Source organism: Monodelphis domestica, chromosome 8 (genome assembly GCF_027887165.1).
Source record: "Monodelphis domestica isolate mMonDom1 chromosome 8, mMonDom1.pri, whole genome shotgun sequence".
Lineage (NCBI taxonomy): Eukaryota > Metazoa > Chordata > Mammalia > Didelphimorphia > Didelphidae > Monodelphis > Monodelphis domestica.
The window spans coordinates 1481445-1495697 of record NC_077234.1 but is presented as its reverse complement, the minus strand read 5'-3'; the positions used below and the strand labels follow the sequence as shown (position 1 = coordinate 1495697).

Genomic DNA, 14253 nt, shown 5'->3' with positions numbered 1-14253 from the left:
TATGGAGTTGGGTGCCTGCTGTCTCCCCTTTCAGATAGGAACTGCCTCTTCTTGCTGTGGTTCACAGCCTTCTCCCTGACTGGAATGCTCGTATCTGGTTCATCTCCCTGTCTAGACTCCTCTGCCCACTGCACTGTCTACCTGGTAAAGTCACATCTGACCCAGAAAAAGAAATTAATCCACATGGGCCCCCACAGGAGCAGTGGGGAAAAGGCTGTCACCTGAGAGATACTGAACTAGAAAAGGAATTAGGCCTGTCAGGCAGCTAGCCTTTGAAGTAGTCTCTGGGAAGCCCCCAGGCTCCAGTGGGCTCCACTGGCAGGGGTCCAGGCTCAGCAATAGAAGGCAATGGAACACCTATGGCAATAACAATATTTCTTTATCAGAAAAGAAGACAAAAAGGGCATTCCAGGAAAAGGAGGTGCCGTTCCCCCAGGGCACCAGCACTGGAAGACAGTCTAGGAACACTAACTTCCCATGGGTTGGTCCTTTGAACCAACCAAACCCTGAAAGTGGCCTCCTAGAAGGAAAACTGTCCCAGACTACCAAAAAAAAAAATCAATGCTCCTTCCCTAATGTAGCTGATGGATCTGTGAACTGATGCAACCATTGTGAAGGCAATTGGGAATTATGCCCAAAGGGCTTTAAAAGAATGCGTGTCCTTTGATCCCACCCTGCCACAGCTGGGTCTGTATCCCTAAAAGATAAAAAAATGGGAAAGGACCTGCGTGTACAAAAATATTTAGAGCTGCTCTTTTTGTGGTGGCGAAGAATTGGAAACTAAAGGGATGGCCCTCGATTGGGGTATTGGCTGAACAAACTGTGGTACATGATGGTGATGGGATATAATTGTGCTATAAGAATGATGAACTGGAGGATTTCAGAAAGAGCTGGAAAGCTCTTCACGGACTGATGCAGAGTGAAAGGAGCAGAACCAGGAGAACATCATACACAGTAACTGCAATACTGTCGGACAATCAAATGCGATAGACTTGGCTATAGGACAGTTCTCTGGGACCGATGACAACTGGGGGAGTAGGAACATAGATAAAAACACAATTTCTCTCTAGTTTATTTGGGTCTAGGATTTGGAGGGTTTGGTTCTAGGAGATTATTTGTTTACAAAAATGAATAATATGAAAATAGCTTTTGCGTGATAGAACATGTATAATTAAGAAAAAAAAAATCCGTGCTCCTTGCAAAGGGCTTTCTTTCTGTGGCAGATTTACTGAAGGGCTTATAACAGTCACAGTGTGAGGTGGAGACAGGGAAGGTACAATATACACCAACAAAGAGAATACTCTCCCGGATGAGAGCACAGAGCCATCAAAGTGGGTATCTAGGTAGATGAATATCTGATAGAATAAAAGACTAAATCACATGGGTTCAAAAAATGACTTGTAACATGAGCTCTTCACGTAGCCAGCATTATCAGGAATCTTCTTGACCCATAGTGAAGTGGACCTCTTCTTTTTTTTTAAATTAATTTAGAATTTTTTCCCTATGGTTACATGATTCATGTTCTTTCCTTCCCCCTCCCAGAGCTGATGAGCAATTCCACCGGGTTACACATGTATCACTGTTCAAAACCTATTTCCATATTATTACTATTTGCAATAGAGTGATCATTTAATGACAAATCCCCAATCATGTACCCATCAAACCATGTGATCAGTCATATGTTTCTCTTCTGCATTTCTGCTCCCACAGTTCTTCCTCTGGATGTGGTTAGCATCTTTCTCATAAGGCCCTGAGGATTGTCCTGGGTCAGTGCATTGCTGCTAGTAGAGAAGTCAGTTACATTTGATCATGCTACAGTGTATCCGTCTCTGTGTACAACGTCCTCCTGGTTCTGCTCCTCTCACTCTGCATCAGTTCCTGGAGGTTGTTCCAGTTCACATGGAGTCCCTCCAGTTCATCATTCCTTTGAGCACAATAGCATTCCATCACCAACATATACCACACTTTGTTCAGCCATTTTTAAAAATGACAAAGAACGATTTGTCATTTTTTCAAATGCAAAGAAATAAGAAAATCCAAAAATCCTTCTCTGATATTCTCCCCCACTGAGCTCAAGACCCTGACTTTAATTAGCTCTTTTGGAAGAGCTGAAGATAAAGAAGAAAAAACTGACTACAATGAAAGATTTTTTCATATATTTTCTTTGTTGCAAAACCTCAGTCCTCTTTTGGTGGTCAATCTGTTGCCTATAAGAGCCAACATGCTTCAAATGATCAATTCTTCTTCCCCTGACAGAGAGTGATTCACAGAATCATAGAATTTGAGAACTGGAAAAGACCTCAGAGGCCATCTAGTCCAAGCCATGATACTTGAGGGAATGGAGCCAAAATAAAGACAATTTAAAAAATCTGTTTTCTTAAATCACACTAGCAAAACATGACTTAGAAACATTTAAGCAGAGCAGAACATCAGGCCACTAAAGGACACTCGAGATCCATATACACATATGACTCTAAAACACTCTTTAAATAAATCATTGAGACGTGAGCTCTGGATTTCTTGCCTTCTCAATGGGTCAGGGAAGGAGGGGCGGGAGATAGAGAGAGACAGAGAGACAGAGGGAGGCCAAAATAAGGGAAGCTCATGAGGCTCCACACTCACTCACAGTCTGCCTGACTCCAGGCCCAGCACTCTATCTCTTGTGCCAGCTAACTAGGAGGAGATATGGGAAACTTGAGGAGGGAAGAGCTCTGGAACAGCTCTGTAGGAGTATAGGGGTCAATTGTGAAGGGAAAAAAGGCCTGCTGCACTGAGAGCCCAGCTGAGGTGGGATAACATGCACATATGTATATAAATACGTAGCATCTTTCCCTCTCACCTACTGGACAATAAATGAAAAAGGAAAGCTATAGAATGAATGCCTTAGTCCAGTAAAACCAACTCCCACACTGGCTATGTCCTGCCGCCTCCTAGCTGGAGTCCTCCAGGTCTTGGCTCCCGGGCATTCGGATCCGAGGCCCAGAGGCTTTCGAAAAAGTTTCTCTGGATGGTGCGATCCCCACCTATCTATTTGTCTAGCTTTGTTTCTACCATCAAGGCCTTCCTCGCTGTCCTCTGACAATGTCCATTCCATATTTTCTTGGGGAGCAGAGACAGGGCGCTTCGCACAGAATGAGTGTTTAATAAATATTTCATACCCCAATTTTTCAGTCATTGTCCTACAGGTGGTTATGACAGAGCTGCTGCCAGAAGTGTTTCGGAACGGGTGGGGGTGGGGGTGGGGATTCCTCTTTTCTTTGTACTCCATCAAAGCCTATAAAATCTAAACTGCACTCCACTCAGAGCGCAGACACAGAAATCGGGGGGGGAGAGGCACATTTCCAAATCACTCAATACCTACCGTGCAGCAGTGCAGTGCGCCTAGCGTTTTCCAACATCTGCCACTTTCTTCTGGTCATTTTGATAATGCAGATGAATGTAAGGTGGAATCTCCACGTTGCTTTCATTTTCATTCCTCTATTAGTGATCAGGAGCATCAATAGCTTGGATTTCTTTGAAAACTTACCTATTTGGATCTTTTGTTTATGTTCCCATTGGGGAATGCCTTTCACTTATAAATTTTAATGCATTCCCTATAAATCTTGGAAATGAGAGCTTTTCCAGGAAAACTTTTTCCTATAATTTACTCATTTTCCTTCTTAAGTTTTCTAGTTTGGTTTTGTTTCTGCAAAAACTTTAACATTTTCTATAATCCAAATGTTCTGTTTTCTCTTCTGTGATCTTGACTGTGCCTTGTTGGGTCATTTGCCAGCAAAGATCTGGAAGGAGTTGTCTCCTTGGCTCCCCTAATGCGCTCTGATGTCAAGTTTTATACCCAGCCATGAGTCCAGGGACCTCATCTTGGTATACATGTGAGATGCTGGTCTGGCCCTAATTTCCGCCAGATTGCTTTGTAACTTCCCCAGCAATTCACATAGGAAAGCCTAACGCCAGAAGCTGGTGCCTTTGGGTCTGGGGAACACTAGGCAAATGAGCCTAGTGGCTAGTATTGGGGGATTCTTTCAAAGAGTGTCAAAAGTGGTCAATCGCTTAGATTGTAAGCTCCTTGAGAGCAGAAAGGGGCAGAGTGGAGAAAGGGCTGGATAAGCATTCATGTTCATTAGTGATTCTGCTCTATCACTTCACTTTCTCAGCTTTCTGTCTATGATTCAGATCTCAAGATCATGCTTGTAACAGATACAGAGATTTGAAACGTACCTCGTTTTCCCATTTTTCCAACAGTTTATATAATATTGCAATTGTTCTTTGAATGCATGACAGCTTTCATCTGTAAATAAATATGACTGGTCATGGAATTTTTATGATCTATTAAATTACGTTATGATACTGGGTTATTCAAACAATCTACTTCTTTCTTATTAATATGAGCACTTTATATTTTTAAAGTATTCATCTAATTCCTCTAAGTCAGCAGTTTTGTTAGCACATAATTGGACAAAATAGTTTCTGCTCATTTTCTTTATTTCCCCTTCAACTGCTGTGAAATTTTTCATGTTGATGGAAAAAAACTGATTTTCTTCTCTTTTTAAAATCAGATGAACTATATTGCTTTTCAAGACAATTGGAACTTTGGCTTCCTTGCTTTCAATTTTACTATTTTAAAATTTTCATAATTTCTACTCTGTTAAAAAACCTCAGTTGGAGGTTTTTAATTGTTGTCTGGGTTTTTTTTTCACTGTGTGCCCAATTCACTGATGTGTTCTTTTTCTCTTGGCGATGAAAATATTTAAAAATATAAATTTTCTGATGAGAACTACTTCAGCTGTATCTCAAGTTTGGGTATTTTATCTGATTGCCATTTTCTTTGAAAGCATTTTCCATTTTTTCTGAAACTTATTTTTTGATCTACCATTTCTACAGAATTCTGTCATTCAGCCTGCAATTTTTAAAATTCTTCCAATTCCCTTTATTGAATACATTTTTATTGCTCTGTGAGCAATAAATGATGCGCTGAGCATTTCTGTTTCCCTACATTTTGGTTGAGATCTTTATGCCTCATTACATGGTTGATTTTTGCAAAGTCCTGTTTCAGCCACAGTATATCTGAAAAATATGTACAGTCCTTTCTATTCCCATTCAAAAATTACCAGAGATCTACATCTATAATCTCCCTGAAGGTCTTATTTATCGTTTGCTTAGACCTGTCTGTGTCTGCAGGGATCGAGTAAGGTTGTCCGTATTCTGTCAGTTCTACCGTCCAATTTCTCTCACCAACTGAATGAGCTCCCCTTTCAGTAGGTAGATGCTTGCTAGTGTGTGCCTACTACATTTTGATCGTGGCTGGCTATCTCGGGAGCCTCTTTTTATCTTGCCTACAGTTACAGGCGCCTCCTCGGTTCGTACTCTCTGCTCTAGTTTCTCATTTGAACTCTAGCTACGCACTCGGCAGTGGGGAGGGGCTTCAAAGGAAGGAATGGCCTCGGGCGGAGAGCAAAGACCGCTGGGGGCTGCAGGGGTCCGCGTCTACCTCCAGGAGCCGTGGGACAGGGGCTGGCCACCGTGGCCTGGACAGTGGGCCACAGTGGGAAGCGTGGGCAGCAGCAGGCTGGAGGCAGTTTTCTCGTGAAGGGCGGGGAGAGAGCCCTTCACAGGGTCCTGGGGCTACTTCGACGGGGAGTGAGGATCGGTGGCAGTCTACGGCCTCCCCCTGGGCAGAGCACACCGGTCTGGGCTTGGCCTAGGGCCTGCGGGTGGCTGTCCAAGGAGGGAAGAACCTGAACTCGGGCCACGTGAAAAGGAATCGGAAGGAAGCCTCTTCCCACGAGCCTCTGAGGCCGAGGCTGCCCTCTCCCCAGCGTGCCATTTTCCCGTCCCTTGCTGGGTGCCGGCTGCGGCTGGCCCGCCCGACCCAGGACTCACCTTCTTTGGCCAAATACAGCTCTTTAAACTTGGCTCTCTTCTGGTTAAACTCCTGCTCCAGCTGCTGCTTTGTGCGCGCAAATTCGGCGTTGACCTTTTCCAGCTCGGCCACCCGCCGCTGCAGAGACACTGAGAAAAGGGAAGAGGGAGCCTCGCTGCTGGAGCGGAAGCCCGCGGGGGCCACGTGCCGTGGCCCGGCGCCCCTTCCCAAAGGGTCAGAGCCGCTCGACGGCGCCCCTGTTGTGGGGAGCAGGACGGGGAGAAAAGGGAACCAAGACGCCCCACGGCCCGCCACGCGCCCGCCGGCTCTCCTCTCCTGCGGCCAAGGAGAAGAGGCAGCCCGCCAGCCGCCTCATCGGGGCCCCACCCCAGGAGGCGGAGCAGCCGTCTGCTCTGCCGGAAGCATGAGCAAGGCCCGGCTCTGGCGCCTGCAGGGAAAGGCCCCGTGTGGACAAAGGCTTGGAGACGGGAAAGACTGCGCGGCGCAGCTCCACGGGCCCTTCTTTGCGGCCTTCAGACCACGTCTCCCCGTCCCTGAAACAAAAGGCCCGGCGCCCCCCTTCTGTCTCTCCCCCGCAGCCTGGCCCACCCGAAACTGCTCTCTCCAAAGTGGCCGACCGACTAGGGGTAAGGGCGAGGTGAAGTGACTTGCCCAGGGTCACCTCGCCAGGATGTGAGCCCAGGCCCCCCCATGAGTGCTCCGAGCGGCATCCGTGGCACCAGGCTCGGCCGCCCAGCCTCTCCTCTCTGGCCGCGGCGTGACTCTTGCCTCTTGGTCTCCGCTGTGCCCTCCCAGTCCAGGACACCCTCTAGCTGGGGGGCTCCCGGGGGGTCTCTCTCAGGAACCTCAGCAGCGAGACGGTTCCGTGACAGAACGACGGGCCGGAGTCAAGAGGGCCCAAGTTCAAATCCAGCCGCAGCGCGCTCCCGAGGTGGCAGTGCCTGAGGCAAGGGCCGGCCCGAACGCTCGACGTGCCCCTCCTGACCATTCCGGAAGCCGTGCTGGCTCCTCCCGCCAGGGCTGCCCGTCTCTCGTCGGGCTCTGCCGAGCCTCGGGCACCCTCTGCTCCTCCATGCCCCCCAGGCCCTCGTATCTGCCCCCCTCTGGGTGCGCCTCCCCATGCCAAGGCCAGAGACCTGCGCCGGCGGTCCGAGATCCGGCCGCCCGTCAGGAGGTGCCTGGCCGCCGCGAGGGCAAGGCCCGGAGCTCGGGGCCAGAGAAGGGCAGCGAGAAGAGCCCGCCCGCCTTTGTCCACTCGGGGCCTCCTCTGAGGAGCAGGCGCAGAAAGGGAGCAGGGGGCTCCGCCCAGAGGAGCCCCCTCCCTCCGCGCCGGACTCAGACCTCCAGAGGCGGAACCTTGGATCAAGCTGCTTCCCTGGACTCCTTCTGACCCCCTCAGGTGGGGGCAGGGGCCGGCGGTGCTCCATGGGGGGGGGGGGGGGGGGCGTCTGCATCCCTCCACGGTCCAACAAGCTCCCGGCTTGTCCTTCGGCCTTGGGCATCCCTGACTGGCCTCCCGCCAGGCTGCTGGCACCTTCAGCACCATCGAGTTCAGCCCCCGTTGGGGCGAGGCTGTCTCCAGGCCCTCCCGCTCCCCACACCAGTCCCAGGCCGCCGCTGTCATGTCCCAGACACGGAAATGGAAGCCAAGCGGGCTTCAGGGACTGCCCAGGGCCACCTGCTCGCCCAAAGGCACTGCCCAAGTGCCAGGGACACGTGGAGCCGGACAAAGCCCGAGATGGCCCCAGCCTCGGCAAGGCGACGCTCTGCTAGGCAACGAGCTTCCCATCTGCCTGCAGACATCATCTGGGGACGCCGGGGTTCACCTCACACCCCATTAGCTTGTCAGCTCCTTTGTCGCCCGGGGCCTAGCACGTGCAAGGCAGCACGGGCAGAAGCTCAGTGCTTTTTGGCCCAGCCACAGCTCTCTTCAGGCACGGCATGGGCCCTGGGGTAAACCCCTTCCCCCTGGAAAGGCCGGATCTGCTTTCACCCCTCCTTTCAGGGCTGGTAGAGAGCCCGCCGTCCAGTGGGGACCCGCCAGCTCTCTGGAGCTCTCCTTGGCCTCTCCAGCTCTTAGCCAGCAAAGCTCAGCTCTACTTTCTCTGGACTTTGGACAACCTCTTTCTTTCCTTCCTTCTCTGAACCCTCCATCTTGGAATCCATCCTAAGTCTCAGTTCTAAGGCAGAAGAGGGGCAAGTCCCTCGGTGAGGAAGTGTCTGAGGTCACATTTGAACTCAGGACTCCCATCACCGGGCCTAGCTCTCCACACAGCGAGCCACCTGGTTGCCCCATATCTGTTCTCTGCCTTCCTCTGAATTTTTACAAACTTGACGTTTCATCGGGGTACTTATTGTGCCAGCCGGGTGATGCAGTGGAAAGCTGGGCCTGGAGTCCGGAGGACACGTGCTCCCGAGTTCAAATCCAGCCTCCGACACCCCAGGCAAGTGCCTTCACCCTGTTTACCTCAGTTTCCTCATCTGTCCGATGAACTGGAGGAGGACCTGGCACAGCGCCGCGGGCCCTCTGCCAAGAAAACCCCAAATGGGGTCCCGACAGGAACAACTAAACAGAAAGCGGCTTCATCCTTGCAGAGGCGGGCAGAGGAAGCCTCACCAACCAGCAGAAGGTGGCTCTGGAAGAGGAAGGCCAGGAGCCCAGAGGAACTGTGCAAACAGCGCCGGCAGGGCCAAGGCTCCGAGGGAGGCAGGGGAAGCTGGCTCAGGAGGCGAAGGAGCAGCGACAGAGCTCCTGCCTTCCCCCAACTCTCCAACCCAACTGGGAAGAAATGCTGAGCCCAGGTCAAAGGGCAGAAACTCCCCAAATACCCACGAAATGAGGCCCTCCTCAGTAAAGTCAAAGGCATTGCACCAAAAAATTCCCAGAATGCAATTCAATTCCATGATCCCGGATTGCAGGCGACCAAGAGAAAGGATTCCCAGGACCCACCCCAAAGGCCTCAGACAGGGCCTGGATAAGTGGGGTGGGAGGAGGGAGCACCCAGGAGAATCCCTGGGTGGGGACCCTAAGGAGGATGGGGAGACAGAACCAAGGAGGAAACGCCAAAGCTCAAGGACTAAGAACTCCTCCACAGGAGGGCAGAACGCCCAGCTCCAAGTGCAACGGGATGACCCGCGTTCCTGGATCCCTGCGAGGGAGGGCGTAGACTTCCTGACCTCTCCAGAACAGCCCAGGCCCACCACCCACTCAACCAGGAGCCAAAGGACCCAGGCTCAAAGCCGACTGAGAATGCCAAGCCCCTGTCGGAGACCAAGATCATCCCCTGTGGCCGGAAGAGGTGCCGGTGCCCACGGCTGGCTCTCCAGGCCTCAGAGGCAGAGTCTGGCCCCAGGAGAAGATGTGACCAGAGCATGAAGCAGATCCCGGCATGACCTGCTCGGACACGTGTCGCTCCTTCTAGGAGCAGCGAGAATCTAGACCAGCCACGCTTTCCCCTTTCTCGGGGCTTCATTTGGGCTCGAGCTTGGGTTAGTCACAGCTGAAAGGAAGCTTTTTGCCCCGCAGAGACCGAAACCTGCAGGGTAGCATTTTCCCTAACGGATGCCCATCAAATGGGGAAAGGATAAATGAAAGCAAATGTGGTCCCCTCGCAGCTCCCATTCCGACTTCCTGACTTCAAACGTCTGCTTCCACCGTGTTTCATTGTGAACTTCCCTCCTCTCCAGGGAACATGCAGTCAGCTCATGGTTGTCCCTTCTTCCACGGCTGGGTCCCTTCAGAGCCTCTGTTTTACTGAAGGGCCCAGGCTGGCCCTCCTGGCTCCCTCACCCCACCCTCCAACCCCCTCTGGTCCCCTAGATGGCACCCTAGTGGTTAGAGCACTTACAAAGGTCTGAGTTCAAATCCAGTCCCCAAAACTGATGTCTAAGAAAAGGGTTCAAAGTTCTGGGTCACATTCTAAAGCACGGGATTGCCACAAAACCTAAATAACAGAAGAGGGAATCATCCGACTCTGAGACTCCACTGAGCTCCTGGAGTGTTTGCCGTTTCCTTCTCCAGGCCATTTGGCAGACGGGAACTAAAGCAGACAAGGGTAAGGCGCCTGCCCAGGGTCAGGTGGCTTGGAAGTGACTGAAGGCAGTTTGGACCTGAGGAAGAGGAGTCTTCCTGATTCCAAGCCCAGCGTGCTCTGCTTCACCAGCTGTCTGCTCAAAAAAGGAAATCAGATGCTTAAACGGTGCCATCTTAGAAAAGGAATGGAGCGAGCCTCCAGGAGCTCCCTGAGGGAAACCAGGTCCAGAGGGATTTCCCAGGGAACTCGAGCCAACCTCTAAAGAATGCTTCATTCTCCATGAATTCGGTACTGTGAAGACTGCAGACCCCCAAGCCCAGAGGGAAAGGAGCCCTACCAAGTTCCTCCTACGACACCAACAGTTTGACTCCTCAAACCAGGCAGCCCCAACAGGCCCCCTTCCCTAACAAACACTGTTGCCAAAGAGCTGTTCAATGCTAGCAACAGGATTTCATGCGCTCGCAGCAGACAAGAGCCTCCGAAAGCCGCCGCAGCCGAGGAAAGCCTAGGAATAGAGCTTTTCCAAAATGAAAGTGCGTCCGTATTGGGGACGGGCTAGAAGCCTTTCCAGTGGAGCAGCCACCCATCGCTGCTATTACTCCCTGCTCTGTTCCAAGGAGGAAGGCAGCCCCCAGCCTCGCTCCGGGACACGGGCTGCATGATGGGGCGCTTAGAGGGCTCTCGTCTAGACACCAGTCTAAAGCAGTAGTGAAGTTGCAGGACAGAGAAGGCAACTCTCGACTCCCAACGAAACCCAGCGGGAAGCCAGAGAAGGAACTTCAAAACGAATCAAATCCACTCGCAAAACTATCCAAAGAATCCATAATTTCTAAACCGTGAAGGGAGGCAGCCTGGCAGGAGCAGGTCTCCAACTATACTGCAAGCCGTAGTCATCGAGACAGTTTGGGACTGGCCAAGAAACAGGGCGAGGGAACCTCTCAAACATGCAGAAGCAGAGGATCAGTCACCGCACGTGTTTAATCAAGCCAAGATCCTGCCCGACACTGGGGCAGGAAACCAAAAGCTGCTGGGAGAAAAGGAAAAGAAACTAGCGGAGACCAAGAAAAGCCAAGATGGGGACATGATGGGGACGTAAAGGTGATACCATTTGTCGCGTGGGAGATCTGTGGAGAAGAGCAGCGCTCAGGACCAAGGCAAGACATAGAGCAGTTCATGTAACCTCATTATGACAACATAAACTTTAAGAGTTTTTGCAAAAACAAAGCGAATGCAGCCAAAAGTAGGAAACTAGGGGAAATGGGCAAGGCTATGAACATGCAGTTTTCAGAGGAAATCAAAGCTATCAAAAGCAATATGGGAAAATGTCCTGAATCACTAACAATTTGCAAAGTGCAGATACAACTCTGAAGTGCCATCTTACACTCAGAATGATTAACTGAAAAAGTCACAAATGCTGGATGGAAGGAGGGAGGGAGGGAGGGAGGGAGGGAGGAAGGGAGGGAGGGAGGGAGGGAGGGAGGAAGAGAGGGAGGGTGGGAGGGAGGGAGGGAGGGAGGGAGGGAGGGAGGGAGGAAAGGAGGGAGGGAGGGAGGGAGGGAGGAAAGAAGAGAGGGAGGGAGGGAGGAAAGGAGGGAGGGAGGGAGGGAGGAAAGAAGGAAGGAAGGAAGGAAGGAAGGAAGGAAGGAAGGAAGGAAGGAAGGAAGGAAGGAAGGAAGGAAGGAAGGAAGGAAGGAAGGAAGGAAGGAAGGAAGGAAGGAAGGAAGGAAGGAAGGAAGGAAGGAAGGAAGGAAGGAAGGAGGGGAAATAGTCCACTGTGAACTCACCCAAATATTCTGGAAAATATTATGCCCTCTATCTAAATCAAACTATGCATTCTCTTTGATCCAGCAACACTGCTATTAAGTCTATACCCCAAAGAGAACAAAGGAAAAGTATCCTCATATTCAAAAATAATGACAATGACTCTTTTTGCACCCCTTCTATTTTTAATTTCGAAGAAAACCCATCATTTGAGAAATGGCTGAACAATGGGGTTCAGTGACCAGGGACACACAGCTAGGAAATGCCTGAGGTCAGATTTGAACCCAGGACCTCCTGCCTCAAGCTACTGTGAACCACCCAGCTGCCCTCCTGTGGGGGCCAGACTAGAAATAGGGCCAATAGTCTAAGGGAGCCTGCTATTCCCAGGGTCCTCGGGCCGTCTTCGAGAGGAAGCTTCATACCCCACGCATCACAGCGGCCTTTGTAAGCAGTTCTTCACACGCACAGTCACGCTCCGCACAAGTGGACGCGCTCTGTCTTCACCTCACCGCACATGGGAAGCAGAACTCCAGGCAGAGAAATGGCTCTCAGACATGGGCCGGAGCTTCTTTGCGCTCCTTTTAGGCTACAGATTCATCGCCACCATCAGAGGACTGAATAAAGTTCTCCCTCCCTGTCTGGTGGAAGGAAACTGCTCCGCCTCCCGGCTTTCCTGGCTTCCTCTAAGTCCCGGCTAAAACTCTTTTGGGAGAAGCTGTTCCCAATTCATCATTTTTTTAAACCCTCACCTTTGGCCTTAGAATCGATACCGTATATCGGTAGCCAGGCAGAAGAGCGGTCAGGGCTAGGCCATGGCGGTGAAGTGACCCGCCCAGGGTCACCCAGCTGGGAAGTGTCTGAGGCCGGATTGGAACCCAGGACCTCCCGTCTCCAGGCCTGGCTCTCCATCCACTGGGCCGCCCAGCTGCCCCTCCTCCCCCAATTCTAGGACATTTTCTCTCTTCATTATTTCCTATTTCTCCTAGACGGAAGTGTTCGTCCATGGTTCGCCCCTCCGCAGCTTTTCGTGGGAGCTGAGACGTGTTCCATGACCGTGGTGCAAAAGGAGGCAAAAGGAGCAGCCGCCCAACCTGGGCAAGGCGCAGGGTGCAGGGTGGGTCAGGAAGTCGGGAGACGAGGCCCCGGGGACGGTCGCGGCTGGAGTGGGGACTGAGGGGAGGGAGGGAGTTCCGGGCGGGGAGCAGCAGGGAAGGCTGGGGAGCTCAGCTTCCACAGCTGAGCCTGGAAGTGCTGAGCCAGAGTGGACAGCACTTCGGGGGTCTCTCCCAGTGGGGTCGGCCTCCAGGAGAACAGGGAGGCCGGGGAGAGGCGGGCACGTGCCGGACAGGGCAGGAAAGAAAGAGGAGTCGGGCCAAGGGATCGGAGGGGATGGCCGCGGGGCGGCAGGGAGGGGAAGGACAAGGGCCTGAGCCCCGCGGAGCCCCTCGGCCTGGGCGCCGGCCAGAGGAAGCAGAGCCTGAAAGCCTAGAGGAAGAGCAGCAGGGCCGGGGCAGAGGCCGGGGAGAAGGAAGCCCGAGCAAAGGCCAGCGAGGCTCCGGGGAAGGTGGAACAGAAGGGCTTCAAGAGAAGAAATGGGACACATCCCGCCCCGGATGAGCTGGGGAAGGGGGCGGCCCAGAGAGCCCCAGAGAGCCGTGGGGAGGCGGACAGGGGCAGCCGGCCGCGGGGGCGCCTGGCGAGGCCTTCTCCTTCTCCACAGCTTTGCTCTCCCTCCCAATGGGAATCTGGGGCGGCGGGGGAGCAGAGCCACGGGCACGGCCCCGGGCAGGACCCGCCTCCCCGAGGCACCCCCGTGTGCCAGTGCTCGTCCCCCTCTAGCTTTTCTAGCTGCCCTTCCAGGCTGGGCCTTCAGGGGCTGGCCACGGCCTCTCCCCTGCTTGGGGGCCCTTCTTCTCCCCATCTGGCCTCCGAGGCGCTTTCCCAGGGAGCTTCCCTTTAAGGGGGCAAAGAAAGGAGCCCACAGCCCGGACAGGCCTCTCCAAGCCGAGCCGGTTCCCGCACGGGGGCTTGCAGGAGAGGGTGCAGGCCTTCTGAATGGCTGGAAATGGCCCAAGAGGCCGGAGGCCTTGGGTTTCAACGTGCCTCGGACGCTTCCTGGGGATGTCTGCCAGAAGGGAAGGAGCCAGAGATAAGAAGCAGCCAAGGACTTCTAGAGGACCCCCAAAGTCTCACAGTGGGCGCAGCCCAAAGAACTGAAATGGTCCCCCGGCTAAGAGGACAAGGAGGAAACCGACCTATTAGGCTGCCGTTGCCAGACGCCGGCATGGACAGAAGGCAGGACATCCCCACCAACAACAACTTCATCCACAAGTTCTCTCCCGAGAACTCTTAAAAAGCCGCTTCGGCCACCAACCCCTCGGATCTGGCCCGCTGAGACGCCTGCGGCCCGGGGGAGGGCCAAGCCAGCTCTTGGGCCTGCTGACAGCCGGGAGGCCCACTGAGAAGCACGCCAAGGGGCTCCTAGACTGAGAAACGCCCGGAAAGGGCCACTGAGCTGGCCCAAGTGTGGCTTCCCCGCAAAGAGCTGGAAAGGGGGGGTGACTGACTGCACACTAA

General features: G+C 52.9%; 1 protein-coding gene across 2 annotated transcripts in view; it reads right to left on the bottom strand.

The window, feature by feature from the left end:
• RABEP1 (rabaptin, RAB GTPase binding effector protein 1) overlaps positions 1-14253 on the bottom strand; it is a 35293-nt gene that overhangs the window by 19810 nt on the left and 1230 nt on the right. For both annotated transcript variants that reach the window (XM_056808083.1, XM_056808084.1), the window contains exon 2: positions 5881-6009. In XM_056808083.1, the coding sequence (XP_056664061.1) occupies positions 5881-6009 (129 nt within the window). The remainder of the gene's footprint in view (positions 1-5880; positions 6010-14253) is intronic.